Source organism: Chiloscyllium plagiosum, chromosome 35 (genome assembly GCF_004010195.1).
Source record: "Chiloscyllium plagiosum isolate BGI_BamShark_2017 chromosome 35, ASM401019v2, whole genome shotgun sequence".
Lineage (NCBI taxonomy): Eukaryota > Metazoa > Chordata > Chondrichthyes > Orectolobiformes > Hemiscylliidae > Chiloscyllium > Chiloscyllium plagiosum.
Window position 1 is genome coordinate 5,447,185 of NC_057744.1, and position 27,439 is coordinate 5,474,623.

Genomic DNA, 27,439 nt, shown 5'->3' on the forward strand with positions numbered 1-27,439 from the left:
ATTTCATATAATATAGAAACACTTCAAAAGTATTAGTACTAAAGTGCTATGGGATGTCCTCAGGTCAAGAAAGGTGCTATAGAAATGCAAGTTCTTTCTTTCATATCCTTAATAACAAAGGCTAATTTAGTTGAACAACTTTGTAATTGAAATTATTCATCCCAGAAAGAGGCCGTTCAGCCCATTGTGTTTACACCAGCTCTCTGAAAGCGTCAGTCCCTTCGCATCATTCTCTTGCCTTTTCCCCTTTAACCTTGCACATTCTACCTTTTTCGATAATAATTTCATTTCATTTTGAAAGCCTCAATTGGTACTAACTCCATGATATACTCAGACAGCCCGTTCTCGGCCCAAACTATTTTCTGCATGAAAATGTTTTCTCTCATGTTGCTTTTGAATTTTTTTTCCAGTTACTTTAAATCTGTGTTCTCTCATCATCCATTCTTCAGGAATGAGGATTTTTTTTTCCTGTCTATTCTGTCCTGCTCCCTCACGATACTATGTGTCTCCATTCCATTGACTGAAGTGACCCTTTCCTGAAACATTCTTGGAAATTTCTTCTGCACTCTCCCCAATCGCCTGCACATTTTTCCTGAAGTGTGACCTCCGAGAAATGAACACAGCTAAGGTTGAGTGAGTATCTTATACAAGTTCAAACAAAATGTTTTTGTTTACAAGATCTCAGACGTGCAGAATTGTTTATCTTCCTCAATCTTCCTCCAGCAAACCTCAATCTTTTAAAACTCAAACTTCACCCTCCCCAATCCCTAGTTCCTGATTTATTTTGTGTCTTCTCTGATACCTTTCACCCTCAGAGTTGGACTGCAGACTACTACTTTTTTCAGGGCAAATAGGGATGGACAATAAATGCTGGCCTACCCAGTGATGCCTGTATCCCATGAACTAATGAAAACTGTTGTCATCGAATAGGATGTCAGCCCAATACTGATGTTTGTCAATGGACAAGTCAGATAAAAGATTGTATTTAATTTAGAACAAGTTTATTTTTTTCCCATATATTTAGTTAACACATGAGAGTTCCTTTACAAAGGCTAGAAGTGTACATGCAAGCAGGGGTACTCATTTAATACAGGAACATGAGAACATGCCGGATGTGGAAACAACATTGGGGTCAATCTGGCCAGATGCAGTGAGCACAGAGGACTAATCCAGAGTCACTTTTCCTCCCACATCAACACTGAAGCTCTCTCCAATTGTCATATGGGATCTTCCTACAATTTGATTTGATTTGATACATTGTCACATGTACTCAAGTACAAAAGTACAGGAGTTATTTGCTCAGAGGGATATGAACATTTGATACATATATGTTTTTCTTAGCATGAATTGACTCTAAATGAAATGATTACTTCCCAAACCTCTGCATATGATTCAGTTTTGATTTGGTTTCCACCTCACAGTAAAAAATGATGACTAGATATTTAAGGTATTTCATATTTGTTTTATCACATGCCTCACATAAACACCCAGACAGACTATTCTCTGACTGGAGAAATCCCAATTCATCATTTCAGATTTCCAGATCTGAAAACTGAAACACCAAAATCTCAATTGGAATTTGGAAAAAAAAAATTTTGTGACTGAATTTCCCTTGAGGCTGAATGTCAAAAATGGGAAATTCCACAAATTAAGTATTTAAATACAACTATGTTGCAAAAGGTTACTTTACAGAATTGATTGGGAGCAAACCTTAGAATCTAATCTCCTGACTCTAGAAACACCCCCAGCACCATAAGTCTTCCAAGCTCATATATCAATCTTCTTCTTTTAAGATGTCATCTAAAACTTATTTCTTTGACCGAAAGGTTTTGTAACTTGCCCTAATATTTCATAATATGCTTAATGATAACACTCCGTTGTGAAACACCTTAAGATATTTTTACTGTATCAAAGCTGCCACATAAATGCAACCTGTTGTTGCATACTAATGGTGTATGTTGTTAACTGAATATCTATTATACTTAATTATATGCAGGTGGAAGCATAAATTGGGGTTTCACATGGGCATGTATAAAGTTACACTCATTAAAATGTCATGTAAGGAGATATATGCTAGAATGTTTCACTTTGTGGATAAGTACAAGACTGAATAAAAGTTGGCTTGTGTTGTATTGTTTAATTGGCTGGGTTTCCAGATTATAGCGTGGGTAGGTAGCCACAGGCACATCTGTGTTTTACCTGCTGCAGTCACAATGCACCAGAGCTACAATGTGTTTCATCCTAGTACTTCCCCTTACACTGAGATGTGCTGCAGCTACATGATTGGTTTGTGATGTTATTGGTTACATCATCTTTGACCACTCACAAGGATACAGGTGACAGCTAGAATTTGAGACTGAAAAGAAAATCAAAGCAAGGCAAAGCAAATTGGTTTCAAGATAAATGTAAGCACTTTTAGCTGAATTGACTTTAAATTTTGGAATTACCTCCATGATTTTCCTCATATTTCTCGTGTCCATTAAAATGCTTGTTAAAAGTAGTGTCTCTGACCAGGATTTTAGTCACTTGTCTTTCAGTGAAATGCTTTGGGATGTTTCACGATATTAAAAGTGCTGGAGAAATTGACTTATTTGGTGTCATTGTTATACTGGCTGATCTCCAATGAGATGAAAAAAGAAACGTGCAAATGCCTAACCAACTTCTCAAATCATCTTGGGGTCTAATCACAAATGGACTATTTGGACTGAACACATTCTTCACTCAGCAGCAGACCCTTCCTCTTTCAAGTTAGCTTCCTCCCAAAATCCCAGGTAGTCCAAATTTTAGCAAACAGAACAAGAAACATTGGAAAGGGGCAAATGCAGAATGACTGTTTTGGTGGTTCAGCCTGCAGTCTCTGAGCTTTAATACTTCAGGTCTAAGGGTTACTCCATATCAGCCAGAGGGTACTCATTGTAATGGTGTAAACTCCAAGTATCACCAAATACACACGGAAAAGAAATGTATCAAATCTGTAACAAAATGTCAGCCAGTCATTCTTAGGATTGGTCGGATCTTCTAGCTGATACAAGTAGAATTTGATTGAAGAAATCTCCTTTAGTATCTCTTTCACAGGGAGCTCTTTGATCTGCAAAGCTTGGGCCTCTTGGTTGAGAATTTTATCTTGATGTTGTCCAGGAGTTTCGGTATCGCTGTCAGAAACTTGGTTATAGAGGAAAGACAAGAACAGTTAAGCACGTTTTAGATTCTGTAGAAACAGAAGGGCACCACTCGCCCCCTTGAATATCATGCAAGTGGAAGTGTTGGTGTTGGACTGGGGTGGACAAATTCAGAAGTTACATGGCACCAGGTTATAGTCCAACAGGTTTATTTGAAATCACAAGCCTTCAGAGCACTGCCCCTTTGTGAAGTGAAGTGAAAGGAAGCACCTGTGCGCTGTGACTTCAAATGAATCTTTTGGACTATAACCTGGTGTCATGTGACTTCTGACTTTGAATAGCTTCCGCTTGACATTGAGGTCATGCCTGTTGTGCCTATCTCCACCACTTTACCTGCATTGATTTCATAGCATTCCATACATTTTCTAAACACAAATGACATCCAGAGAAATCAGAGTTAACATTTGGGATGAGTGACCCTTCTTCAGAGTTCTAAGAAAGGGTCACTCGACCTGAAAGGTTATCTCTTATTTCTCTCCACATATGCTCTAAGACCTGCTGAGCTTTTCCAGCAAATTCTGCTTTTGTTTCTGGTTTTCAACATCCGCAGTTCTTTGAGTTTTTACAAATGTTATCAATCTTCATTTTGAAGTTTTCAATTAACTCCTGGCCATAACAGCTTCCTGGAGGAGAGATTTTCACCTACTCCTTATCTGAGGAAGGGCTTCCTGACCTTACCACTTTGCTTTAATTTTAATTAGATTAGATTAGATTAGATTACAGTGTGGAAACAGGCCCTTCGGCCCAACAAGTCCACACCGACACGAAACCCACCCATACCCCTACATTTACCCCTTACCTAACACTACAGGCAATTTAGCATGGCCAATTCACCTGACCCTGCACATCTTTGGACTGTGGGAGGAAACCGGAGTACCCGGAGGAAACCCACACAGACACGGGGAGAACGTGCAAACTCCACACAGTCAGTCGCCTGAGGCGGGAATTGAACCCGGGTCTCTGGCGCTGTGAGGCAGCAGTGCTAACCACTGTGCCACCGTGCCGCCCACTAATCTTTTGCCTCTTTGTTTGGGACCCCCAATCCATCACAAGAAATCTTTTCTCTTAGTTTATTCTAATATTTAATTATGGGTATGTGCCTATTTAAAGGCATTGCTTTTATGACTCTTTTGACATCTTCTGAAATTTCATGAGCTAGTGAAGTAGACAAATGAGAGATAGGCTTCAGGCTGTTGGGCCAAAGCTTCCTCAGCAATGTAAATTCCATTTACCAGTGCTTCAACCAGATCAGTACCAGTGCTGAATGTCAAGTATGGTTCTATTGGTAGCATTTCTTCTGTGAGCTAGAAGGTTATGAGTTCAAATCCCATTTCCACTACAGAGAGCCTGATTTATAGAATGCCTGTTCTAATGAACATGATCTCACACAGATTTTAAAGGCTCAACATGTAAACATTTCCTGTGCTTACGAATAGCTACTTTACATCATTCTGCATTCTCCAAGTGCACACAAATCGACCTGTGAATGGACTCTGGAATGGAACCCATTGCCAATCTGCGGACTGCCTGTACTTAGCACAAAATCTTGGTTACACTGTTTTGCAGTATAGAGGGCTTGCTGCACACTGTCAGAGGTGCTAGCCTTTAGTCTAAACATTAAGTGGATGTCCTGACTGCCCTTCCAGGTAGACATTTTGAAGAGGTTTTCCCATGTACTTTGATGAGGTACAGGAAAACCTTCCCTAGAGTCCTGGTCACCATCTATCCTTCAGTTAACATTTGATAAAATAGCTCAGCAGATCATTTGTCACAATTTGTTTGTGGGAGGTTGACATGTGCAGGGTCACAGTTACATTTCCCTACATTACTTCAAAATTACTTTGTTGTCCTAAAGGCCTCTAGGAAATTATGAGGATGTGGAAGTGGCTATATAAATGCAAATACTTTTTGAAAATGTCTGCTTTTTTGACACTCAAACTAGGTGGAAGTAAAGTTCCAAATATTTATTCAACCAGTGGTTACTAATCTTCCAGGATTGTGCAGAGATTGTTTTCCAGGGCCCTGGTACAAGCAAACGCCAGGATAATCAAATGACAGGGAGACTAAATCTCCGAAAGAAATCTCCTTGAGCAATTATTTATTCAATAATGATCAGGCTCTGAATTCTGGGTTGCCATTGTAGTCTTCTCATTTTGAAGAGTGGAGGAGAGCTCATCTTTTAACTATAAAGCTGTGCCTGTCCAACCTTTCTGCTGGCAGGTATGAAGATGACAATGGAAAGAGAGAACATTTCATGACCTCTCAGTTTATTCATCCGCTTGTGAATCCTTTCATTGCAACTCTAAGAGGGAAAGTGCGAAGATAAAGAAATGAGATGTCCTTTGACTTGGCAAGATAGTCCCAAGAACCCAGCTCCACCCAGCTTTAGGAATGATTCAATCTCTTGCACAGCTTCCTCAAAGACAATTCCCTGGAATGTCTTGGCTTTGGATGTAAACTGCCACTGGGACTACCTTTTGAGAGTACACATGTCATGACAAATCTGACACCTGTTTTCATTCTCACACCCTCTGGGAAGTAATTGTTTCAGAGATTTTCCAGAGTTGCTTCAAGTTCTAGGAGAACATTGGTCTCTGGTAATTTAGCTCTCAAAATGAGCAGTAGTGGAAGTCTGACAAGCTGTCCAAGCTCTTCCCCCACCTGAACCAACTCCCCCACTCCCATTTTCCTTCTCAGCTCTGCCACCATTATCCTACGGGGTTAAAGAGAGTTAAATATCAGGCAAGATTCCTGCTCCTAATTCCAATCCAAACAGCCCTGATAGTAATATCCAATCCTGCCAATTACTGCTCCATCTGTTTACTCTCGATTATCAGGCAAGTGATGGAAATTGTTGCCAATAGCGCTATCAAGCAGCACATGTTTAGTAACAACCCGCCCACTGATGTCCAGTATGCGTTCTGCTAGGACCACTAAGCTCCTGACCTCATTACAGCCTTGGCTCAAAAATTGAATAAAAGAGCTGAATTCAAGAGGGAGGTGAGAGTGACAGTCCCATGACATCAAGGACACATTTAACTGAGTGTGCGGTCAAGGAGCCCTAGCAAAATCAGAATCAATGGCTATCATGGACAAACTGTCTGGTGGTTAGAGTCCTATTTGGCACATAGGAGGAGGATTGTGGTTGTTGGAGGTCAGTTATCTCGGGTCCAGGACATCACTACAGGAGTACTTTTGGGAAATGACCTAAATAATCTTCCTTCGGACTAGTTGGACCGAAGGGTCTGTGTCCGTGCTGTACATTTGTATGATCATGACTATGACTATGACTCTATGAAGTCGGAATTGGGGATTTTCACTGATGACTGCACAACGTTCAGTGCCATTTGCAATTCCTCAGCTATTGAAGCTGTCCATAGCCAAATGCAACAAGACCTGGACAATATCCAGGTTTGGGCTGACAAGTGGCAAGTAACATTCATACCATACAAATGCTGGGTAATGACCATCTCCAATAAGAAAATCGAACCATCATCCCTTGATATTCAATGGCATTGCCATCGCTGAGTGCTACACTATCAACATTGTGGGGTTTACCATTGACCAGAAACTGAATTTAACAAGCCATATAAACACAGTGGCTCCAAGAGCAGGCCAGAGCTGGGAATTCTGCAGCAAGTAACTCACCTCCTGAAGCCCCAAACCTATCTACCATCTACAAGGCACAGATCTGGAGTGTATTAGAAGACTTGACAGCACTCAAGAGGGACAAAGCTTCTCACTTGATTGATACAACATCCATAAACATTCAGTTCCACTGATGATACTCAATGGCAGCAGATAGACTATCTATAAGATGCATTGCAGAAGTTCACCAAGGTTCCTGGGCAGCACCTTCCAAATCAATGACCATTATAATCTAGAAAGACAAGGGCAGCAGATAAATGGGAACATCACCAGCCGCAAGTTCCTATCCAAGTCATGCACCATCCTGACATTTGAAATATATTGTCGTTCCTTCAGTGTCATTGGGTCAAAACCCTAAAAGCATTGGTGACCTACCTATAGCATATAGACTCATTACATTCTCAAGGGCAACTAGGATGGGCATAGCCAGTGATGCTTATGTCCCTAGTTAGATCGGAACTTGGATTGTATTTGTGATGACTATAACAAAACAATAGCCAGTTGACCCACCCAAGGGTACAGAGAGGATGGATGGTATGAGCTGCCAGCGGAAGTGGTTGAGATGGGTACATTAACAACATTTGGAAGGTATTTGGATAAATATGTGGATGGAAAAGGTTTAGAAGGATATGGGTCAAGTGCAGGGAAATGGAGTTGGAGTGGATGAATATTGTAGTCAGCATGGACCAGTTTGGGCCAAAGGGCCTGTCTCCGTGCTGTATGACTCAATGAGTGATAGTAGTCACTTGTGGGCAGTCGTAAAGAATAAGTGGGCCACATAGCTCAGGAAGAAGACAAGAATAGGGACAAAAGTGGATAAGTTGGGAACTTGTGTGGAAACTAGGAGCAAAGTAAAAGACAAATTGTTGAAACAGTATAAGAGTTCTCACCACTGTCATCACAGATGCCCTCTTGGGTCTTAAGTGAAGTGCAGAAACTGTCTGTGGTGCTCCGATTTGAAGAAATCAGCTTCGAGACACAACACTTGGAGACAGCAGTCATGGGTTCAGCTTCCTCATTCATGCTCAGGAGCTTGGTAATTAGAATCGATTCAATCAAGCTGATCACAAGAAGGGCCATACAGACAGCAAAGAACACACCTGAGAATGGGAGATCAAAGGCAGATGTTTGGGTTTAAACAAGTATAGGAATATACATGCTCATAATTTGGCATTTTTATTTCCTGTTACCTCATGGATATGCAGATGTAGGTTTTAACTTTAAATTCATTTCAGTGACCCTCCTTCCTGACAGTCAGAAGGAGTTTGGGAGAGACTGCTGTCTGGTGAAGATGAGTCTAGGGAACCGAAGGAGAGATTATAAAGGGAGCAAGGTGGTGGTCAGGTAAGTATGTGTGGTTACAGCAGAGGAAGATACCACAGTGTCTCCAGGTATGCTTGGACCACAAGGAGGAAGTGAGGACTGCAGACGCTGGAGATCAGAGGTGCTGGAAAAGCTAAGCCGGTCAAGTAGCACCTGAGGATCAGGAGAGTCGATGTTTTAAGCATAAGCCCTTCATCATTCCTGATAAAGAAGTTATGCTGGAAACATTGACTCTCCTACATCTCGAGTGCTGCCTGACTGACTTGTGCTTTTTGACTCTGCTGTAAAGAGATTCATATGAAAGATCTACAAAGTTTCTTCCACCTGTTTTTCCTGAGGCCTACGAGCCTGGGCTATCATCAGCTACAAATTAAAATCACGCAAAAATGGAGTTACACAACCTCCCTTCACTGACTGACCAACACCCTAGCAGTCTATGCAGTCCTCAGATTGTGAACGAGTTCTGTTCTGGAGTCTGCTCGCAATTTGATTTGTACGCAAGACAGAATATTATGCAGAACAATGTAAAGCAGCTGTTTATAAGTACAGGAGATGTTTGTATGTCGGGTCTTCAATATTACTTCCCTGTATGGGATCATATTTGTAAGTATGAGTCCTTACTTATTCATTCATGGGATGTGGGCATCATTGGCTGGGTTAGCATTTATTGTTCGTCCCTAGTTGTCCTTGAGAATGTGGTGGTGAGCTGCAGTCCAAGTGCTATTGACTGATTGACCCACAATGCCCTGAGGGAGGAGATTCCAGGGTTTTGACCCAGTGACAGAGGAGGAACGGTGATATATATCTGAGTCAGAATGCTGAGTGGCTGGAGGGGATACCTGCAGGTGGTGGTGTTCCCATGTATCTGCTGCCTTTGTCCTGCACCCTGGAAGTGGTCATGCGTTTGGAAGGGCTTGTGCAAGGATTCTTGGTGAGTGAATCGTATAGGTTGTACACACTACTGGTACTGAGCGTCGGTGGTGGAAGGAGTGGATGCTTGTGGATGTACTACCAATCAAGCGAGCTGCTTTGTCCAAGATGGTGACAAGGTTCTTGAATGTTGTTGGAGCTGCCTCTATCCAGGCAAGTGGGGAGTATTTCATCTCTCTCTCTCCTGACTTGTGCTTATAGGTGTTGGACAGGCTTTGGGGAGTCAGGAGGTGAGTTACTCGCCCACAGTATTCCCAGTCTCTGACCTGCTCTTGTAGCCATTGTGTTTACATGGTGACCCCAGGATGAGCTTCTGGGCAATGGTGACCCTCGGGATGTTGATAAATCAAGGATTCAGTGATGTAACACCATTGAATATCAAGGGGCAGTGGTAAGATTGTCTTTTTTTGGAGATGGCCATTTTCTTGCATTTGTGTGACACAAATGTTACTTGCCACTTTTCAGCCCAAGCCTGGATATTATCCAGATCTTGTTGCATTTGAACTTGGGCTGCTTTGGTATCTGAGGAGGGTAGCTACGGGTGGGAAATAATAGATGGCTAGCCAGCGATACTCACATCCCATGTATGAATTAAGGAAATGGAAATTGGGGAACCCCTGTACTATGGCGACCTGTCTGCCAACTAGGGTTTTCCATTCTCATTTCATCTGAATATTTGGGTTGAATTTGAGGAGGAATCTGGGAGGTGAAACGCTAAGAGGTGACTTGCTTCCATGTCCCAAAGTCCTTAATGTATCTGAATGTGGATGTAGAGTGCTCCTTTCTAACTGCCTTTTCATTTTAAAGAATGGCGTGGACTAAGTTAAAAATCACACAACACCAGTGCAACAGGTTTATTTGGAGGCACTAGCTTTCGGAGCACTGTTTCTTCATCAGGTAGTTGTGTGATTTTTAACTTAGTCCGCCCCAGTCCAACACCGGCTCTTCCAAATCATTAATGTGTGGAAAAGACAAGAGCATATTACCAATGAGGGGCGTAGACATTGCAGTAGCAGGGAGGTCATCACTCAGGTTCATCCGGAACACCGTGTATCCAAGCAGGATGCTGGATTTGAACGTTATTCGCCCACTGCTGTTCGGAGGCAGGAAGTAGCTGGTCACGTCTACCAACATCAGAAATATGCTGGGCAGCAGCAGGCTGACCACGTAAAGCAATGGCCTTCGTCTTATTACGACCTGCAATGCAAAGGGTGCTGAGTAGTTGTAATTTTTGCCACCCTCTTTAACAAAGGGAGGAGGGAAGATTTGCAGAGGTAGCCCCAGGGCCCTGTGGAAATGACCTCCTGATCCCAACCTGTCATTGCAATTTGGATGAGGGCCCATTCAGTGGATCAAAGAATCAAATTTTCTTCAAAAATACACAGCTATTTGCTTTTAATTCTGTCACAGAATGCTGGTAAGGCCAGCATTTTATAGCCAGTCCCTAATTGCCTTGAACTCAGCAGTTTGCTCAGCCATTTGAAGGGCAGTTAAGAGCCAATCACATTACTTCAGTTGCAGTAGGCCAGGCCAGGTAAGGAAGGCAAATGTCCCTTCCCTAAAAGGGGCATGAGTGAACCAAATGGGTGTGTACAACAATTATTTAATAGTCACCATTACTGAGACTAGTCAATTCCAGATTTAATTAGTTGAATTTAAGGTCCATGTGCTACCAGGCTGAGATGAGAACCCATGACCCAGGTTTGCTAGATTACTAGTCCAGTGGCAACACCATTAAGCCATCATCAACTCCACACTTATCCTCACCTGGATTAATTATTTAACTGGTAAAATATTTGGAGACCTTTAGACGTTCTGAAAGAAGACTCAAGCCAGGACTCCATGGAGGCTTCAAGGGGATAAAGGAAAGGGTTCCCTGGGGAAGGTTTGGGAGAACATCCTTTCCACTCTAAAGCAGTCCCTAAGTAGGTAGGTGTGTGAGCATGTGTGTGTACATGCCTGCAGGTGTGTACGTGCACATGTGTCCACACGCATATCTGTATGTGCGTATGTATACGTGTGTGCATGTCCCTGTGTGTGATAGTACATATGCATATGTGTGTGTCTGTGCATATGGGTTGACTATTGCCCATGTCTCTCCCTCAGCCATCCACTGTCAGCTCAAAGATGAAAATGAAGTAAAATCCTGTTGGAATGGTATAAATTCTTGTTGTAGTGGCTCAGTTACACCATCTCATGGCCAAGGACTTCTATAGCTTCCCCGCTCTCCACCCCCCAACTCCCCAGCAACCCCTGTATTAATGGGAGATTTTGAAATTGTTCAAGGTGAATGCATTAAGTTCAGAATAATAACTAAGTAGTGTCTCCAGTTTTTCTGCACACAGCGTGACCATGAACGCTCACATTCACTTACATTAAACTGAATTTGAGCATATTCCCTCCCTTCATTATACAACGTCTCATATTTGGATGGTACAGAGAGGAGTTCCCATTCACCGTCATCTACAAACGCACTGGTGTTATTCTCAATCTCTTCATGGCTTCTCCAAAGCTTGAGATTGATGTCATTTACTGCAAAACAAAAGGAGAGAGAGGTGGCAGCTGAGTGAATATCCTATGAGGAAATATTGTCAGGGCTACAGGGAAGTGGCATCAGACGGATTACTCTTTTAGAGAGCCATTACAGGCGCAATGGGCCGAATGACCTCCGTCTGTACCGTAAACGTTCCGTGAATCTATAACTGAACTGAGTTTGCACAGTGACGAGAATGACTGTTGCATAATCTAAGTGTTTTCTTGAGGGAGCAAAATAACCAGAGTCAAGACTTCTAATGAAAAGAAACCCCTGTGAAGACATTCCTGGACATGAAACCTTTAAAGAAATGGTTTAATGTCTCTTTCTGAGTCAGCAGAGTATCCTATGTTCATTGCTTCTGGTTGTTGAAAGGAGCAGAAATAAATCCGATATCATTCTTAAGCAATAGGAAGCAGCTGTCTTTCGAAAGATGGTGCTGCAGGATGCAAAACAAAATACTCTATGCAACAATTTTTTTTTAAAAATGGTTATTTAATGTGAAGTTGGTCTCTTCCTTATAGGAGAAAGTGAGGTCTGCAGACGCTGGAGATCAAAGCTGAAACTTTATTGCTGGAGTCTCTTCCTTATAGCATCCCTCTCTCTCTCTTTCTCACTTTCCAATCAGCCTCCCAATCTTTCTCTAATCTTCCCGTCACTCCCAGGAAAAAAAGGATGCTGGTTCCCAGTGAATACCAGCACCCATTCCCGGTACATGGGTGGCCCTTTCTTCTGGTCCAACTTTTGTCTTACTCCTGTTGGGACCCCAGCCTCTGCCTGAACTTCCTCATTGGCGGTGTATTTGCTGCTGGTAACTCTCGGCATTTATCGCGAAAGTAAACTTACAGGGTATTGTTGCTGCAACTGCGCAAAGCATTAGGGAGACTGCATCTGGAATATTGTGGACAGTTCTGACTCACCTTACTTGAAGAGGTGCTTTGGAGTTGCTTTGGAGGCAGGTCAGAGCAGGTTCACTAGATTGGTTCCAGAGATGGGAGATTTGTCTTATGAAGAGAGATGGAGCAGTTTAGCCCTACACTCTCAGGGGTTTGGAAGAATGACAGGAGATCTAATTGAGATACATAAGATGCTGAAGGGAATTAGCAATGTAGATGTAGAGAGGATGTTTTGCCAAATGTGGCAAGCGAGAACGAGGCGTCATAGTTTTTTTATTTATTGATTCATTCATGGGATGTGGGTGTTGCTGGCATTTGAAGATCTAGGACCCCTCAAGAGTGGCCTCTTGGTTTGAGATCGGTCAAAAGAATCGACAAATGCGGTCTATTCAAGTTAGCAAGGGTCATTAGTTTATTGAATTAAGGTACCGTGACGCAATTCTATCCAGCAACACAGAGATTGAACCTTCTGTGTTCCTTGGTGAAGTTGTGCAATTATATTTGAAAATTACAAATTATTTATATGTTTCTTTAGTAATAGTACAACCTTAATCACAAGAAAGACCAATCACATATAATAAGGTGATATGATTTACAGCAAGTTAATCCAATGATGTTTACTGGGAAAGGGTTCTTAATTACAAAAAAGTCCAATCAACTATAATATGGTGATATGATTGAAGACAGGCTAATCCAATGGTATTTTCTTTAAGAAGGATATCTGATTTATGTAAATTGTCATGCCATGTATTAGTTGAAGGTTAGTTCAAATGGTCAATTAATGTGTCAGTATTCATCTTATGAAAACTCTATTGTCCTCTTAGTAGCATTTATTGCAAATCCCTAACTATCAAGTTAAGTATCAACCACATAGCTGTGAGTCTGGAGTCATATGTAGGCCAGACCAGGTAAAGATGGCAGTTTCCTTCCCTAAAGGACATTAGTGAACCAGATAATTGCTTTCGTGGTCATGTTAGACTCTTCATGCCAGATTGTTTTTATTGAATTCAAATTCCACCATCTGTCATGGCAGGATTTGAACTTGGGTCCACAGAACATTACCTGGGGTCTTTGGATTAACAGTCCAGTGCTAATACAACTAGGCCATCACCTCTCCACAGGCAACTTAAAATTGAGATGAGTGCGAGTTACTTCTCTCAAAGGGTCGTGAATCGGTGGAACTCACTATCGCAGAGTGTGATGGATAGTGACACACTGAGTAAATTTGAAGGAGGAGAGAGACATATTTTCAACTAATGAGTTGAATAGTTATAGAGAACAGGCCGGAGAGTGGAGGTGAAGTGGCGATGAAATCAGCCATGATCGTATTGAATGGCAGAGCAGACTGGAAAGGCTGAGTGGCCTGCTTCTGTTCTTTGCACACAGAAAGCTGTGATGTCACCGCCCCATGTGCAGATCCTCACTGAGGCCTGTCCTGTGCTGGTCAGCTGACCTCTTGGGGCCCTACCTGCCACTTTAGACATTATGAATAATCACTCCGTTCTATATATAGTAGCAATGTTCTCTCATTAAAATCTAGATGGGCTTTTCATCATTCATTTGCCACGGAATAGTTGTCCTTTCTCTCAATCATAAAGGTCTGACAGGAATAAGTTGTGGCATTTTTTAAAAAAAGTCTGTATTCCTCATAAGTGCTGATAGAAGTATATGAAATTATGAGAGGCATGGATAGGGTGGATAGTCAGAGTCTCTTTCCCAGGTTGGAAATGTCAATTATTAGGGGGCACAGGTTTAAGGTGAGAGGGAGAAATTTTAATGGAAATGTGTGAGGCAGTTTTTTTTAAATGCGGAGGGTGATAGGTGCCTGAAATGTGTTGCCCGAGGAGGTGGTAGAAGCATATAAATGTCTACATGTTTAAGGCATATTTTGACAGAAACATGAATATGCAGAGAATAGAGGGTGATGGACCATGTACAGGTAAATGGGATTAGGTCAGAACAGCATCATGGTCAGCACAGGCATGGTGGGCCAAATGGCCTGCTCCTGTGCTGTACTATGTTCTATGTATTTTAAATCTGGTTATTGATCCACCTGCTAGTGAAAGCAGTTTCTCCCTGTCGACTCAATCTAAACCCCACATTACTTTCTAAAAAGATGTAGCAATTCCAAATTCAATTTAAAGTCCCGATTGGACTTCGATAGAAATCTTTACAACAATGTGACATTGCTGATCCAACTATAGGCTGGTTTGAGGATCTACTATTTGCCTCTGCCCAATGACAATTGATTAAAGGCTTCAAACAACTCTGCATTATCAACTTCCAATTTCACACAGTCTTAATTTCTTATTTACTTTTGACCAAAAGGTACACGCTGTTGTTGCTCGGTAAAATAACAAGTCCTTCAGAAATGGAGGGTTTGGAAAGGTACTGATTAACCACATGCATTTCCTTGAGAGTGTGAGGGAACAAGGCTTGAAGCACAGCTGTGGGAGATTATATGATAAAAGAATGCTGAAACTCTGGAATTCCCTTCCAAAACCTCTCCATCTCAGTTCCCACTCTTAAGTTGCACCTTAAAAATTATCTTTGATTGAGTTTCTGGTCAGCTCAGCATTAAATCTTGTCTGATAATGCTCCTGTCATGTTTAGCTATGTTAAAGACACAATGTAAATGCAAGTTGCTGTTGATTATTTTTTCCTCTCTGCTCACCTGTATGCAGCCAGCTACAGAATGTGAAGGTGCAGTTCTGTTTGTCAAATGGGAATGCATATATCTCCAGTCTGCAGGCGGAGACGACTTGTATTGGTTTGTAGTTCTTAATATGCCCCGAGGAATTCACATACACGTAGGGCATGTAAGGTGATCTTCCCACATCAATACTGTGTGAGGAAAAGAACAGGATTGGGTCAATGCATATCCGGCTTACTAATGAATGCCGACAGAAAATCAGGGTATGAGAAACAGTTACAAATAGAGAAACAACGCATGAAGGTGAAGCAAATCAAGAGGCCATAAGAACAACTGTTGAGAAGGAATTAAAAAAAAAATCATTTAGGGGATGTGGTTGACACTGGCCAGGTCAGCAGAGTCACCTCATTGCTATGGCCTGGAGTTATGTGTAGACCAGACTGGATGAGGATGATGGTTACTTTCCATAAATGATGTTAATGAACCAAATGGGTTTTATGGTCAGCTTTAGATTCTTCATTCCAGATCTTAATTGAATTTGAATTTCACCATTTGCCACGGCAAGATTCCGCAACATTATCTGGGTCTCTGGATTAATAATCTAGCAATAACATTATTAGGTCATCCCCTTGAATTGTGATGGATCAAACTTTGCCCTAATGAAGTTTATAATCTGTCACTCAAAATGTAAGTGGCAGGCACAATAAACGTAGAGATAGTAAGCAAGGATCCTAGTGTATTGATGATTGACAATTAGGAAAACTATATTTTTGGCTCAGTGGTTGAAGCTCTTAATGATGAGTCAGAGGTTGAGGGTTCAAGTCCTCTTCCCGGAACCTGAGTAAAATATTGAAGTTGACTTCAATGTTTTACTGAAGGAATGGTGCTCTCTTAAGTAGAGGGGAAAGATCCAACAGTACTTCTTGAAATAGTCACATGCGTTCTCCCTGGTGTCCTGGTCAATAGTTACCATGCAACTGGCATCAGAAGGATAGTTTGTCTGGTCATTATCACGGTACCATTTGTGGGACCTTGCTACTTATCATTCAAATGCTGAGGGAGGTCTTGTGGCACCATGGTAGTTCTCTGCCTTGTAGACAGATACACTGTGGGTTCCAACCCCACTCCAGGATGTGATCGCTGCAGAAGGTGTTTAATAACATGACAAAACAGGTTGACCATGAGCTTGGTAAATCCTTCTGTTTCCTGGCAACTCAGAACTGTACAGGTGCAGCAGCCTCCCTGTGGTAAAAAGATTCATGGAGTCCTGAAGGTCTACAGCACCAAAAAAAAAGCCCTTTAAGCACATTGAATCTGTGCTGGTCAAAAACAGTCCCTAACTAATTCTAATCCCATTTCTCAGGACTTGGCCCCCAACCTTATATGCCTTGGTACTTTAACAGCACGTCTAAATACATGTTAAATGTGGGGAGGGTTTATGCCTCCACCACCCTTACAGTCAGTGAGTTCCAGATTCCCACTATGCTCTGGTTGAAAAACCTTTTCCTCTCATCTCCTCTAAACTCTCATGAATGCTCCTGCTACAGGCCGTACTTTGTGGAAAGGGTCTGCCTCTCTTCATGCAGCTGCTGGTGTCAGATCCTGCCTGAGGTTCCTACTTTACAACACTGACCGTGCATTAAAGCTGACCACCAAGTGCGTTGGGATGTCGTGAAAGGTACTATGTAATTACACATCTTCCTTTTTGATTAACTTGTTCAAAAGAAAAAAAAGCGCTATTCAATAATAAATAATTAGGGATGAACTTCTTATCTGTTATGCATTATAAACTGTTACTCACAATTCCTGGATTAATACATCAGGGATCCAAATAGATTCAATGGGCAGAGAGATTTCATTGATGCCATCAAAACTTGTAGGATTCCACTTGAGGAACTCATCCATCCATATCTGTTGCAAAAATCAAGGAACCCATGTGAGGAAGCTATGAAATCTTTCTTTACAATAAACTAATGAAGAGCAGAAACTGCAGGGCATTGTGTTGGAGATATCAATAGCCCCATGTGTTAGTCTGGATTTCAAAGGATTCCAATGCAATTCCTGGCTCATGTTCTCTATTATTTCATCTTTCAGGGCATAGGGTGACAATTGACCTTGAGTTCGTGATCTTGATCACCATACACTGAAAATTCTGTGGCTCAGAGACCTCAGCACATGTAGATTGTCACTAAGGTTCAGTACTGAAGGAACCCTGCACCATTCATAGATTCAGGCAGTACAGAAAAGGCCCTTTGGCCCATTGAGTCGACCACAAAAGTGTGTTAATCCCAATTTCCTGTACTTGTCTCATATTCTTGAATGCTATGATATCTGAAGTGCTCATCCAAATTTTTTTTTTTAAAGTTTGTAAGGTTTTCAACCACCACTACCTTCCCAGGCAATGCATTCCAGATGCCCACCTAAAAGGCTTTTTCCCAAATCTCCCAAGTCCCTTATCCTAAACTATGCCCTCTTGTGATTGACCCCTCCACCAAGGAGAACAGCTACTCACTTCTCATCCTAACCATACCCCTCATAATATTATACACCTCAATCATGCCCCCCCTTCAGTCCTCTTTGCTCTAAGGAAAACAATACAAACCCATCTAGTCTCGCCTTCTTGCTCAATTTCTCCTTCTCAGGCAACATTCTGGTGAACCTCCTCTCTACCCCTTCTGATGCTTTCACATCCTTGCTGTCATAAGGTGACCAGAACTGCACACAGTACTCCAGCTGTGCCCAAACCAATACTCTGTACAACTCCAACATTACCTCTTTGCTCTTATATTCTATGCCACAACCATTAAAAGTAAGTGTCCCATATGCTTTCATAACTATTCTATTCATGTGCTCTGCCAACTTCAGGAATCTGTGAATAATTACCTCAAGACCCCTCTGTTCCTCTGAGTTACCCAGTGTCCTGCCATTCGTTAAGTACTCCCTTATCTTGTTTCTTCTTCCACAGTGCATCACTTCACACTTATCAGGTTTAAATATCATCTGCTACATCTTCTTCACTATTAATCATTCTACCAATCTTGGTGTCATCTGAAAATCTGCTTAACATCCACCCCACATTTTCATCGATATCATATTTGTAAAAAAAAAATAAGGGTCCCAGGGCTTATCCTTGTGGTACACTACTGAACATTGGCTTCTACCACTAACCTTTTGTCCGATTATTAAGCCAGTTTCTGATCAATCTTGCCAAGTTTCCCTCAATTCCATGTGCTTTAACTTTCACATTGGAGACATTGTCTTATGGATGGAATGTTAACTTGAGGTCTTGTCTGCCCTCTCAGATCCAGGCACATTTTTTCAAAGAAGTTGAGCTGTTTACTTTCCCCTGACTAATGTTTATCATTCTACCAATGTCACAAAAACAGATTATCTGGTCATTATCACATTCTTATTTGTCAGAGCTATCTCTATGCAAATCAGCAGCCATGTTTCCTACTTAATATTAATAGCTGCACTTCAATTTGGACTGTAAGATACTTTGAGACATCCCGAGACTCTGAAAGACTTTGTACAACTCAAATCTATCCCACTATCATGTAGTAATGTTATATTTGAGGAGGAGAAGTGGTTAGGAAAAAGAGATATAAATGAGAAATCATGAAGATGCCGAGTGTCCATAATACTATGGTTTTGAGGGCCTAATATTATTGACCAGACTGGAGACTTGAGGCTTATTTGTGTGCAATGCACACATTTTGTTCCTGATATTGACGATCCAGTTTAGGACTGTTTATTAAAGATGTAACCTAAATGAAAATGAGGCAGAAACACATAATTGCAACATAGGATAGCTGAACAGTGCTACTGACACCCACTGTTCATTAGCAATGGATTCCAGTGCACAAGGAGAGAGGAGTGGGTACTCAGTTTTATAATTAGCATCTGTCCGCTGAGAAGCCCTCTCCTTTGAACAGTCAGCCCTAAGAATTTGCTTGTCAGCTCACATCCATTTCTTTGCAGGACCTTTTGTTTCTTAAAGATGAAATCGGAAATATCGGGAGCTTTACTGAGAGAAAGTAATCCTATCATTAATGCTGGCATCTGTCATTCTCAGCCCTCTGCTGCTCCAGGAATATAAAGCTTCAAGCATGAGGAGCACTGCAGGAACATTTAGCTTATTACATTATGTATTTTATGGGTCTGATAGAGATCTCTCGATTCATATTGAATGCCTGATGCTGTACATACCTGCTGGTACCAGATATTTGTCCTCAGCTTTTGGTTCTGGCCATCCTATTTGAAATAGCAAATAAACAGGTTTTTGTTAAGAGCAGAGAAATTTATTCAGATCAATATTTCTGCATATGTTTAATGAGATTCTGTGAGAAAATCAATCAATTTTTTTTTAACCTTACCAGTCAAAATCCAATAACAGTCCAAAAAAATGTGCAGGTTAGGTGAATTGGCCATGCTAAATTGTCCGTAGTGTTAGGTGTAGGGGAATGGGTCTGGGTGGGTTGCTCTTTGGAGGGTCAGTGTGGACTTGTTGGGCTGAAGGGCCTGTTTCCACACTGTAAGTAATCTAACCTAATCTAACCTGGCATTGACAGAGTTTGATGTGATTGGATTATAGTAGTGTCTTCATCATGGACTCTTTAATGCCAGCCAAGGTTCAATGGGTCTTGCCTTTGCGCCAGAAGAATCTGGGTTCAAGCCTATTTCCAGAGACCTGTGCACACAGGCCATTAACCTGAGAGCCCTATCTGCCCCTTCAAAATATTCCCATGAGATTATTTCAAAGAAGGTGTTCTGCCTGGTGTCCAGGCCAGGACAAACACCTCGGTCAACATTACAAAAACAAATCATCTGGTAATTATCACTTGGCTGCTCATGAAGATCAAATTAGCTGCCTTGTGTCATTTGTTATACCCATTAAATACACTTCTACACTATTTTATTGGCTGTAAAACATTTTGGGACATCTCAAGGCTTTGATGTGAGGACTTCAAGAAAATGGAGATGTTCTTTGTAAGCAAAATAACTACACCTTACCTCACATATATAAGAATGCATCTCACCCGAAGATGTTACCTAGTATGGTGACGAAACGTCTGGAAGTGAACCTTCCAGCTCAGTGAGCAAACCTCAACCTGAGCTACAAATCTTAACAAAACTCACATCTTGAGTATAGTTATTTTTAAAGATGAACACTTACCACTTCCAGCACAGCATGAAGGATGAAGTCAATGTATATGGTTGTAGGTTGTGTCCAGTTTTTGACTGGTCGGACTCCCTTGTTATAGTTTGTCAGTAGTTTCTCCATCAGCCGTAGTAGTGTTGAGTTTTGAAGGGATGCAGTATAAGCAAACCCTCCTGAAAATATGCAACATGATAAAGTGATTGGCAAAAGAATGACAGGACAAATGAGGAAAATATGTTTTATGCAGAGAGTCATTAGGATCCTGAATACACAAAGTGAAAAGTGTAGAGGCAGCAGGTACAATACTAAGGTTCAAAGGAGAATAAGTTAATATTTGAAAAGCTAAAAATACTTTTGGCTTTTGGGAAGAAAGGTGGTAGGGGGACTAATTATTTAACTCTTTCAAAGAGCTGACAGCAGCATGATATGCTGAATTTATACACTATTTATTTCACAATTTGTGATGACCCTGATTTAGAAGCAGTACAATAAGGAACATTTGTAGCTGTTTTGAAGTGCCTGCCTTTTAAGACAATGTATCAATTGTCCACTGATCAATTGTGATTTTCTTGGATATTAAGAAATACTGGACCATATGATTTGATGATCATTGGCCTGGAAGCAATGCCAATATAAAAGGAGGCGGTGTTGAGCAGGGACAAAGGAGTGCAGCAGACAAACTTTTCAGAGACAGCAGGAGGAGAGTTGAAGGGTGGAGCTACAGCTACTAACATGATGAGAAAGCAGACAGAGACAGAAGGTGCAACACAGAGAGTCTTTGTGTGGATCAGACACAAATCACTCCCAGAAAGCATATGGCTTTACTTGGAGGCTATGGACCAGCCGGTTAAAATGGTCTTAAACCTGGAAAACTGTGTGATTAGGTCAGAGGTAAAGAGTTGTCTGTTTTCCTAGAAATGGCTAAACCATGAACCAGAGTGTTATTGGTTCATGACTTGAAAAAGAATGTTAGAAAGCTATACCATCATGATAATTGTGACCTGAAGGACAGACCATGTGCCCTGCTGATGATATTCAGACCTGTGAAACATGAAGCTTAAAGCTATTGAGTATTGCTGAAAAAAAAGACCCATTTTGTCAAAGGTTTTGTCTTACACTTATTCGAGTATTTGCAAGAATACAGATGTAAACAGCAAGAGCATTTTTTTTTCCTTTTCTTCTTTTTTTCTTTCTCCCACACTACCGCCTAATTGTGGTAGTGCTTATATTTTCCCCAGCACCCATGGTGTGTGTGTGCAGGTGTGAGACACAGTGAAAGACACAAGGTGCATGAATCTTTATTCAAATTTCCACCACCAGGAAGAAAGGAAACACCCGAGTGGGCAAAAGCATTTTATAGTGTATGGAAGAGAATGCTGAGTGGGTGGCAAGTGGACAATGACTGACAGAGTCATTATCATGGTGAATTGACCAGTTAGGTAATGAATGACAATTAGCTGCCAATTTTGTTTAAATTTAAACCATGCAAGTTGACTCTAATTAAGGCATTGCCCTGTGAAATATCCAAGTTCTGCAAGACTAAACGGTTACAGTTGGACAGGATCCCTGACTTACCCTGTAAGAATGAAAAACATCACTTTATAGAATGTGATGCCATACATGAAGGGGAGTGCTTGCAATTGTAAAAGTTCTCTCTTTGTTGGACCAACTATTTAAAATGAAATCTACCTTTGAATCATTTTTCTGTTAATCATCATATATAACCATGAATTCAAATTCATACTAAACTAAAAGTTAAGTGAAATCTTGATAATATCTTCACTGTGACTAAGCTGGTAAAATTGGCTATTTAGGTTTAGAGTCTCCCTGTAGTGATTGTAACAGATCTATGATCCCAAATGACATGAGAAAATATTGAATTATGGCACAAATAATTTGTGGAATTTGATTAACTTTTACAATTAGGATATGGACTCAGAATTTCTTCTGCAGCGTTACCAACAGCTTAATTTGAATAGAGCTGAATACTGACAAAATGTGATACCACACCTTACCTTACATATAGTTTACCTAAGAATGCATCTTGAGGTGCAGTTACCTTTAAAGGTGAACACTTTACTAAACACCTACACAGTAGTGCCCCTCCTGCATGATCTGATGTACCTTTAAAATTCCTTCTGTTTCAACCACAAATACTGCCCCAACAGAGTGACATAACCACTACATACATTGACTAATTGAGTTGCTCCTGTCCCAATAACCAACAGATAATGATCAATAGAGTACTCCCTTTCCTAACCATTAATTGATACTTATGAATGGAGCACTAGTCATAGGGATGGAAAGGAATTTCTTTCAGTTCCAAATACCAATAAATCTTTATGATCCAATTAAAGACCATTGGAATAAAAGCTGTGACCAGAAACTGTACTGGATTAATACTGATCTTACAAGTGAACGTCAGAGGCTAGGAGTTGTGCAACGCATCTTCTGACTCCCCAGAACCTGTCCACCATCTACAAGTAACAAGTCAGAAGTGTGATGGAATACCACACACACACACACCCCTTGCCTGGATCTGTGTAACTCCAATTACACTTAAGAAACTTGATACCATCCAAGGAGCCAACTCGATTGCATGGTAGCTCAGTGGTTAGCACTGCTGCCTCACAGCGCCAGGGATCCTGGTTTGATTCCACCCTTGGGCAACTGTCTGTGTGGGTTTGCACATTCTCCCTGCGCCTGTGTGAGTTCCCCCTGGGTGCTCAGATTTCCTCCCACAGTCCAAAGATGTGCAGATTAGGTGGATTAGTCATGCTAAATTGCCCCATTATGTCAAGGGATATGTTGGTTAGATAAATTAACCATGGGAAATACAAGGGAATGGAACATGGGCCTGCATGGGATGCTCTTTGGAGGGTCAGTTTGGACTCGATGGGCTGAAAGGTCTGATTCCATACTGTAGGGATTCTATGATTCTAAACATCCATTCGTTCCACTACCATTGCTCAGAATCAGCAGTGTGTACACACTACAAGATACACTGCAGAAATTCACCAAGACTCCTTCAACAGCATCTTCTAAATCCCAACGTTTCAATTTCAAAGGACGAGGGTGGCAAGTGGTAGGAAAACAATCACTTGTTCCCTTCCAAGCCACTCATTATCCTGACTTGGACATATATCACCATTCCTTCACTGTTACTGGGTCAAAATCCTGGAATTCTGTCTTTAATGGCATTGTGGGTCTACTTATGACACATGGACTGGATAAACTCAAGAAGGCACCTTTTCAAGAGCATCTAGGCATGGATCAGCAACTAATGGTGGTCAAGCCAGCATTGCCATGTCCCATGAATTAATAAAATAACTGGGGGATGGACAAGAGGCAGAAAATCATTGAGGAATGATTGTTTTTTCAGATTGGAAGAGGGTATTCAATGATTTTCCTCAGGACTGGTTCTAGGTATACTGTTTTCTGTTCGTTACGTGTTTATCAGTTTGCCTTGGCTATAAAGTGCATAATTGTGAAGTTTGCAGGTGACACAAACCTCAGATATATGAGGAGGAGGACTGTTGTAACCTTAAGGTGGAGATAACCAAACTGAAGAAATGAACAGACACATGACAGGCAGAACTTAATACAGGGAAGTATGGTCATGCAGTTTTCAAAGGAAAAGTAAGGAGAGACAATACAAACTAAACAGTTGGTCTTCAAGAGAGTGAAGGAACAAAGTGAACTATGAAGTTGTCAGGGAAAATAGATAAGGCTGTTAAAAAAAATCTTTAGTTTTATCAGCAAATATGGTGGGATTTAAATGCTTTTAAAGCCCATCAGTATTAGTTACCATGGAACTAATAACTGAAGGAAATATTTTGTCCTTTGAAATTGAAATGGTTGGGGTTTGGAAGGCAACCTGAGTGAAACAAATAGGATTCTGAGGGGAATTGACAGGGTAGATACAGAAAAGTCATTTGCGTATGGGACATTCTAGGACCAGAGGGCATAACTAGAGTAATGGGTCGCACATTTACAATAAAGGTGCAGAAGAACGTCTTCACTCAGAGGGCAGTGAATCTGTAGAATTCTTTACCACAGAGGACAGTTGAGGTTGGGTTGTGAAGTACATTCAAGAGGTGGACAGATTTTTAATCAGTGGGAATCAAGGGTTATGGGGAAAAGGCAGGAAAGTGGAGTTGAGGATTATCAGATCAGCCATGATCTTATTAAATGGCAGAGTAGATTTGATGGGCTGAATGGTCTACTTATGCTCATACATTATGGAGAGTTTTTTTTTAACCAAATAAAAAATCACATGTTGCTATGATCTGGGATGCACCACCTGAAAGCGAGAATGAAGCAGATGTCAGAATACATTGCTTCCCAAACGTTTTCACACCGTCAACTTACTTTGAGGCTTGAAAATGATTGTGAGCCTCACGCTAGAGCAGGGGCCTTGCTAGTGCAGGAATTAAAACTCTTCAAACTTCCCTGACACCCATTGCTGCTTCAAAGCTTACGACTCCAGAGTTTTAGTTTGCAAGCTCATTCTCCAGCACCTTTCAAAAACACAATGGAATATGCAAACAAATTTTGCAGTGAAGAGTAGAGGGGAATTATTTTAATAGCTGTTTCAGACAAAATTCTCTTTGTTCAAATCATAAACTGGTACCTGTGCTGGTTTATAGCTTTTCCTATCTCAAACTGTAATAAATTAACCAAGAGAGCCTTTCTTACACCCGCCCACCAATGGAAGATAGTGGGGAGCGGTGAGACTGATCTTTTTTTAATTGCTAGACTGATTTTTGCTTTCAAGTCTTCAGGTGATCATACTGGCCTCATTTACGATGATATTAATGATATCAGTTGATGGTTATGACATTATCCTTGTTTTAGATTCTCATTTAAGGCCTATCTCTTTCAAAAATCAATTCTCAGCCCTTATTCCCGTACCACAATGGCTTCTTAATGGCTGTGTATTAAGGGCCTGATTTCCAAAGTAATTATGTCTCTGAAGGGCTGTTTGTAAAAAGGGCACTTACTGTGTAAATGATCACTGTAGAGATTTTCTACTTGGTAATTAATGCTTCGATCATGAGGTTGCAGGACTGTGTAACATTTTCCAATGGAGAAAGAACATGAAGGCCAAGATCTTCTTAAATGCAAGTCTCTTTCTGCCTTGTAGTGTTAACCTTTGAATTACTTTTTATTAAACTGGGGAAGGATGGTCTGTGTGATATTCTGTCTGTTTTAAATATTCTATAGTGTCTATCAGGCAAGAAAGAATTTATGACCTTAAATTCTCTTTGGGCATAAACAAAATGAAAAACATGAAAAACCTGAGAGTGAAACTCTGTGCTAATGAAATCCATTTTGGAAAAACTCATTAGGTCTGGCAGCTTCTGTGAAGAGACAAACAGAAGTAACATTTCAAGTCCAATTAGAAGATTCATAGACCTGCTGAGTTCCTCCAACACTCTCTTTTTTTATTATAATTAAGCTTGATTATATTTAAATCCAACAGCATTGCAAATATGTGGAGATTACAAGTTAACCAAACAATATCAACACATTATTAAAACAGTTCATTATCCTTGTTTCTGAGAAACTTGGGGAAAGGCGAAGTCTCAAAAGAATATGAAAGATGATAAGAGAATTCAAAAATTGGTGAAGCGGCCAAGTGTGGGTTTCACATGCCTTGAGATTGTAGAAAGAAGTGATGACTGGAAATATAATAATGATCATACAAACAACATTTTGAACAATTTGAAATGAAGATTTCAGTTCATTGAACAGAATGACAGAGAAGTACTTTCATATTTTCAAATACCTGTAATATTTGCAGGTATTGAACCAATTTAGATAGAAACATAAAAGTTGTTGCCTTTAAAATGTGGTCTTTGTCTGAATTTTGCATAGTCTCAAGAACACAAAGAAGACCTGAAAGTCTAAAGACTTTGCCATCATCTGTTTTAATTCAAATTTCTCTAATGTAGAATTGGAAATAAAATCACAGACAGAAAGTTTTACCAAAGTCTTCAATGCAAATATTGCAATCACCTATTAATTTCAAAGCATTAATAATCAGGAGGTTTATGTAAGAATTTTGGGCTAATAGTGTCAAATATATTTGGGCCAAAATCTTTTCATTTGTACATTTTTCTCAAAAAAATACCAATAACCTTATAGATTAAAAACAACACTTTATTGCTATAACAGAAGCATTTTGTACTCTTCAGTGGTGTGACTGTTCAACTAAAGGAAGTAAATTGGTTGCAGATTTTTATAAAAATTATTTTTAAATGCATCTATTTCATGTACACAACTTAATGCATAAGCTTCAGAGATAGACAAAAAGTAATTGTGATCAGAACTTACCTGAAAGCAGGTAGAGGAGGAAAAGATGCGAGACCATTTCCACACTGTCAGAGTTCGGTCCAAATCAGTGTTGCTTTATCTAGACTGAAACCAGATGAAAATTACTTAGCAATCCTGGCAGACTAACTTTCATGAGGTTTAAATAGCAGCCTGGTTAATTAATCCCAAGTTTTAATGTTAATATTATTTGTCTCTTACTTTCTGTGAGAATATGATTCGTGACAGTACCTTGATGCAAGAAGCCAAAGCGAGGAGAGATTTCTTGAAAAGATTGTAACTTGGATCCCAGTTTTCTGACTACAGATTGCAATTTCATTTTATTGTGACTGAGAGATGCTAACAAGATAATGGTTTAATGGGAATGAATCTCCTGGGGTTTATAATACCTACAGCATGCAAATGTAAACACATTTAATGCATTCTCACAACTGGCTGTATCTGACATTATTTGCTCCTCACATGACTCACGCTCTTGCACTTTTTATCTGGATTTGGAGCAGAGAATTCAGTTTTCTGGTGAACTGAGTCATTATAACAAATGGTCAAGGGTAGATGGTTGATGTTAATTGATTAAATGACTCCGCATATGTAAACAGGAATAGTTGTCCCCTCTTTCCCTATCTCTTCCTCACCTTTGATGGTCTGCATTGTCCTTAGCGGCCTTTGTGAGTAAATTATTCAATTGGAAAACTTTACCGGTGGTGGTTAATGGATGGAAAAAATACCATGGGTGGTTCGGTGATGGGTTGCAGTTGTTTGTAAGGCCACTTCTGGATA

At 40.6% G+C, this 27,439-nt stretch overlaps 1 protein-coding gene across 4 annotated transcripts; it reads right to left on the bottom strand.

The window, feature by feature from the left end:
* Positions 1-1,005: 1,005 nt before the first annotated feature.
* On the bottom strand, positions 1,006-26,977 carry htr3b (5-hydroxytryptamine (serotonin) receptor 3B). Of its 4 annotated transcripts, none has more exons than XM_043676546.1 (10): positions 26,891-26,977; positions 26,663-26,746; positions 20,339-20,496; positions 19,372-19,416; positions 16,964-17,073; positions 15,184-15,353; positions 11,455-11,612; positions 10,067-10,277; positions 7,718-7,927; positions 1,006-3,162 (listed from the first exon to the last, which is right to left on the bottom strand). In XM_043676546.1, exons 2-10 carry the CDS (start codon positions 26,697-26,699, stop codon positions 2,879-2,881), a joined length of 1,383 nt encoding a protein of 460 aa, XP_043532481.1. In that variant the 5' UTR covers positions 26,700-26,746; positions 26,891-26,977; the 3' UTR covers positions 1,006-2,878. The 4 variants fall into 4 exon arrangements, with proteins under 4 accessions (XP_043532481.1, XP_043532484.1, XP_043532483.1 ...); XM_043676549.1 differs by having other exon boundaries at positions 26,663-26,741; positions 26,891-26,946; XM_043676548.1 differs by lacking the exon at positions 26,891-26,977 and adding an exon at positions 26,861-26,878.
* Between the last annotated feature and the right edge of the window lie 462 nt (positions 26,978-27,439).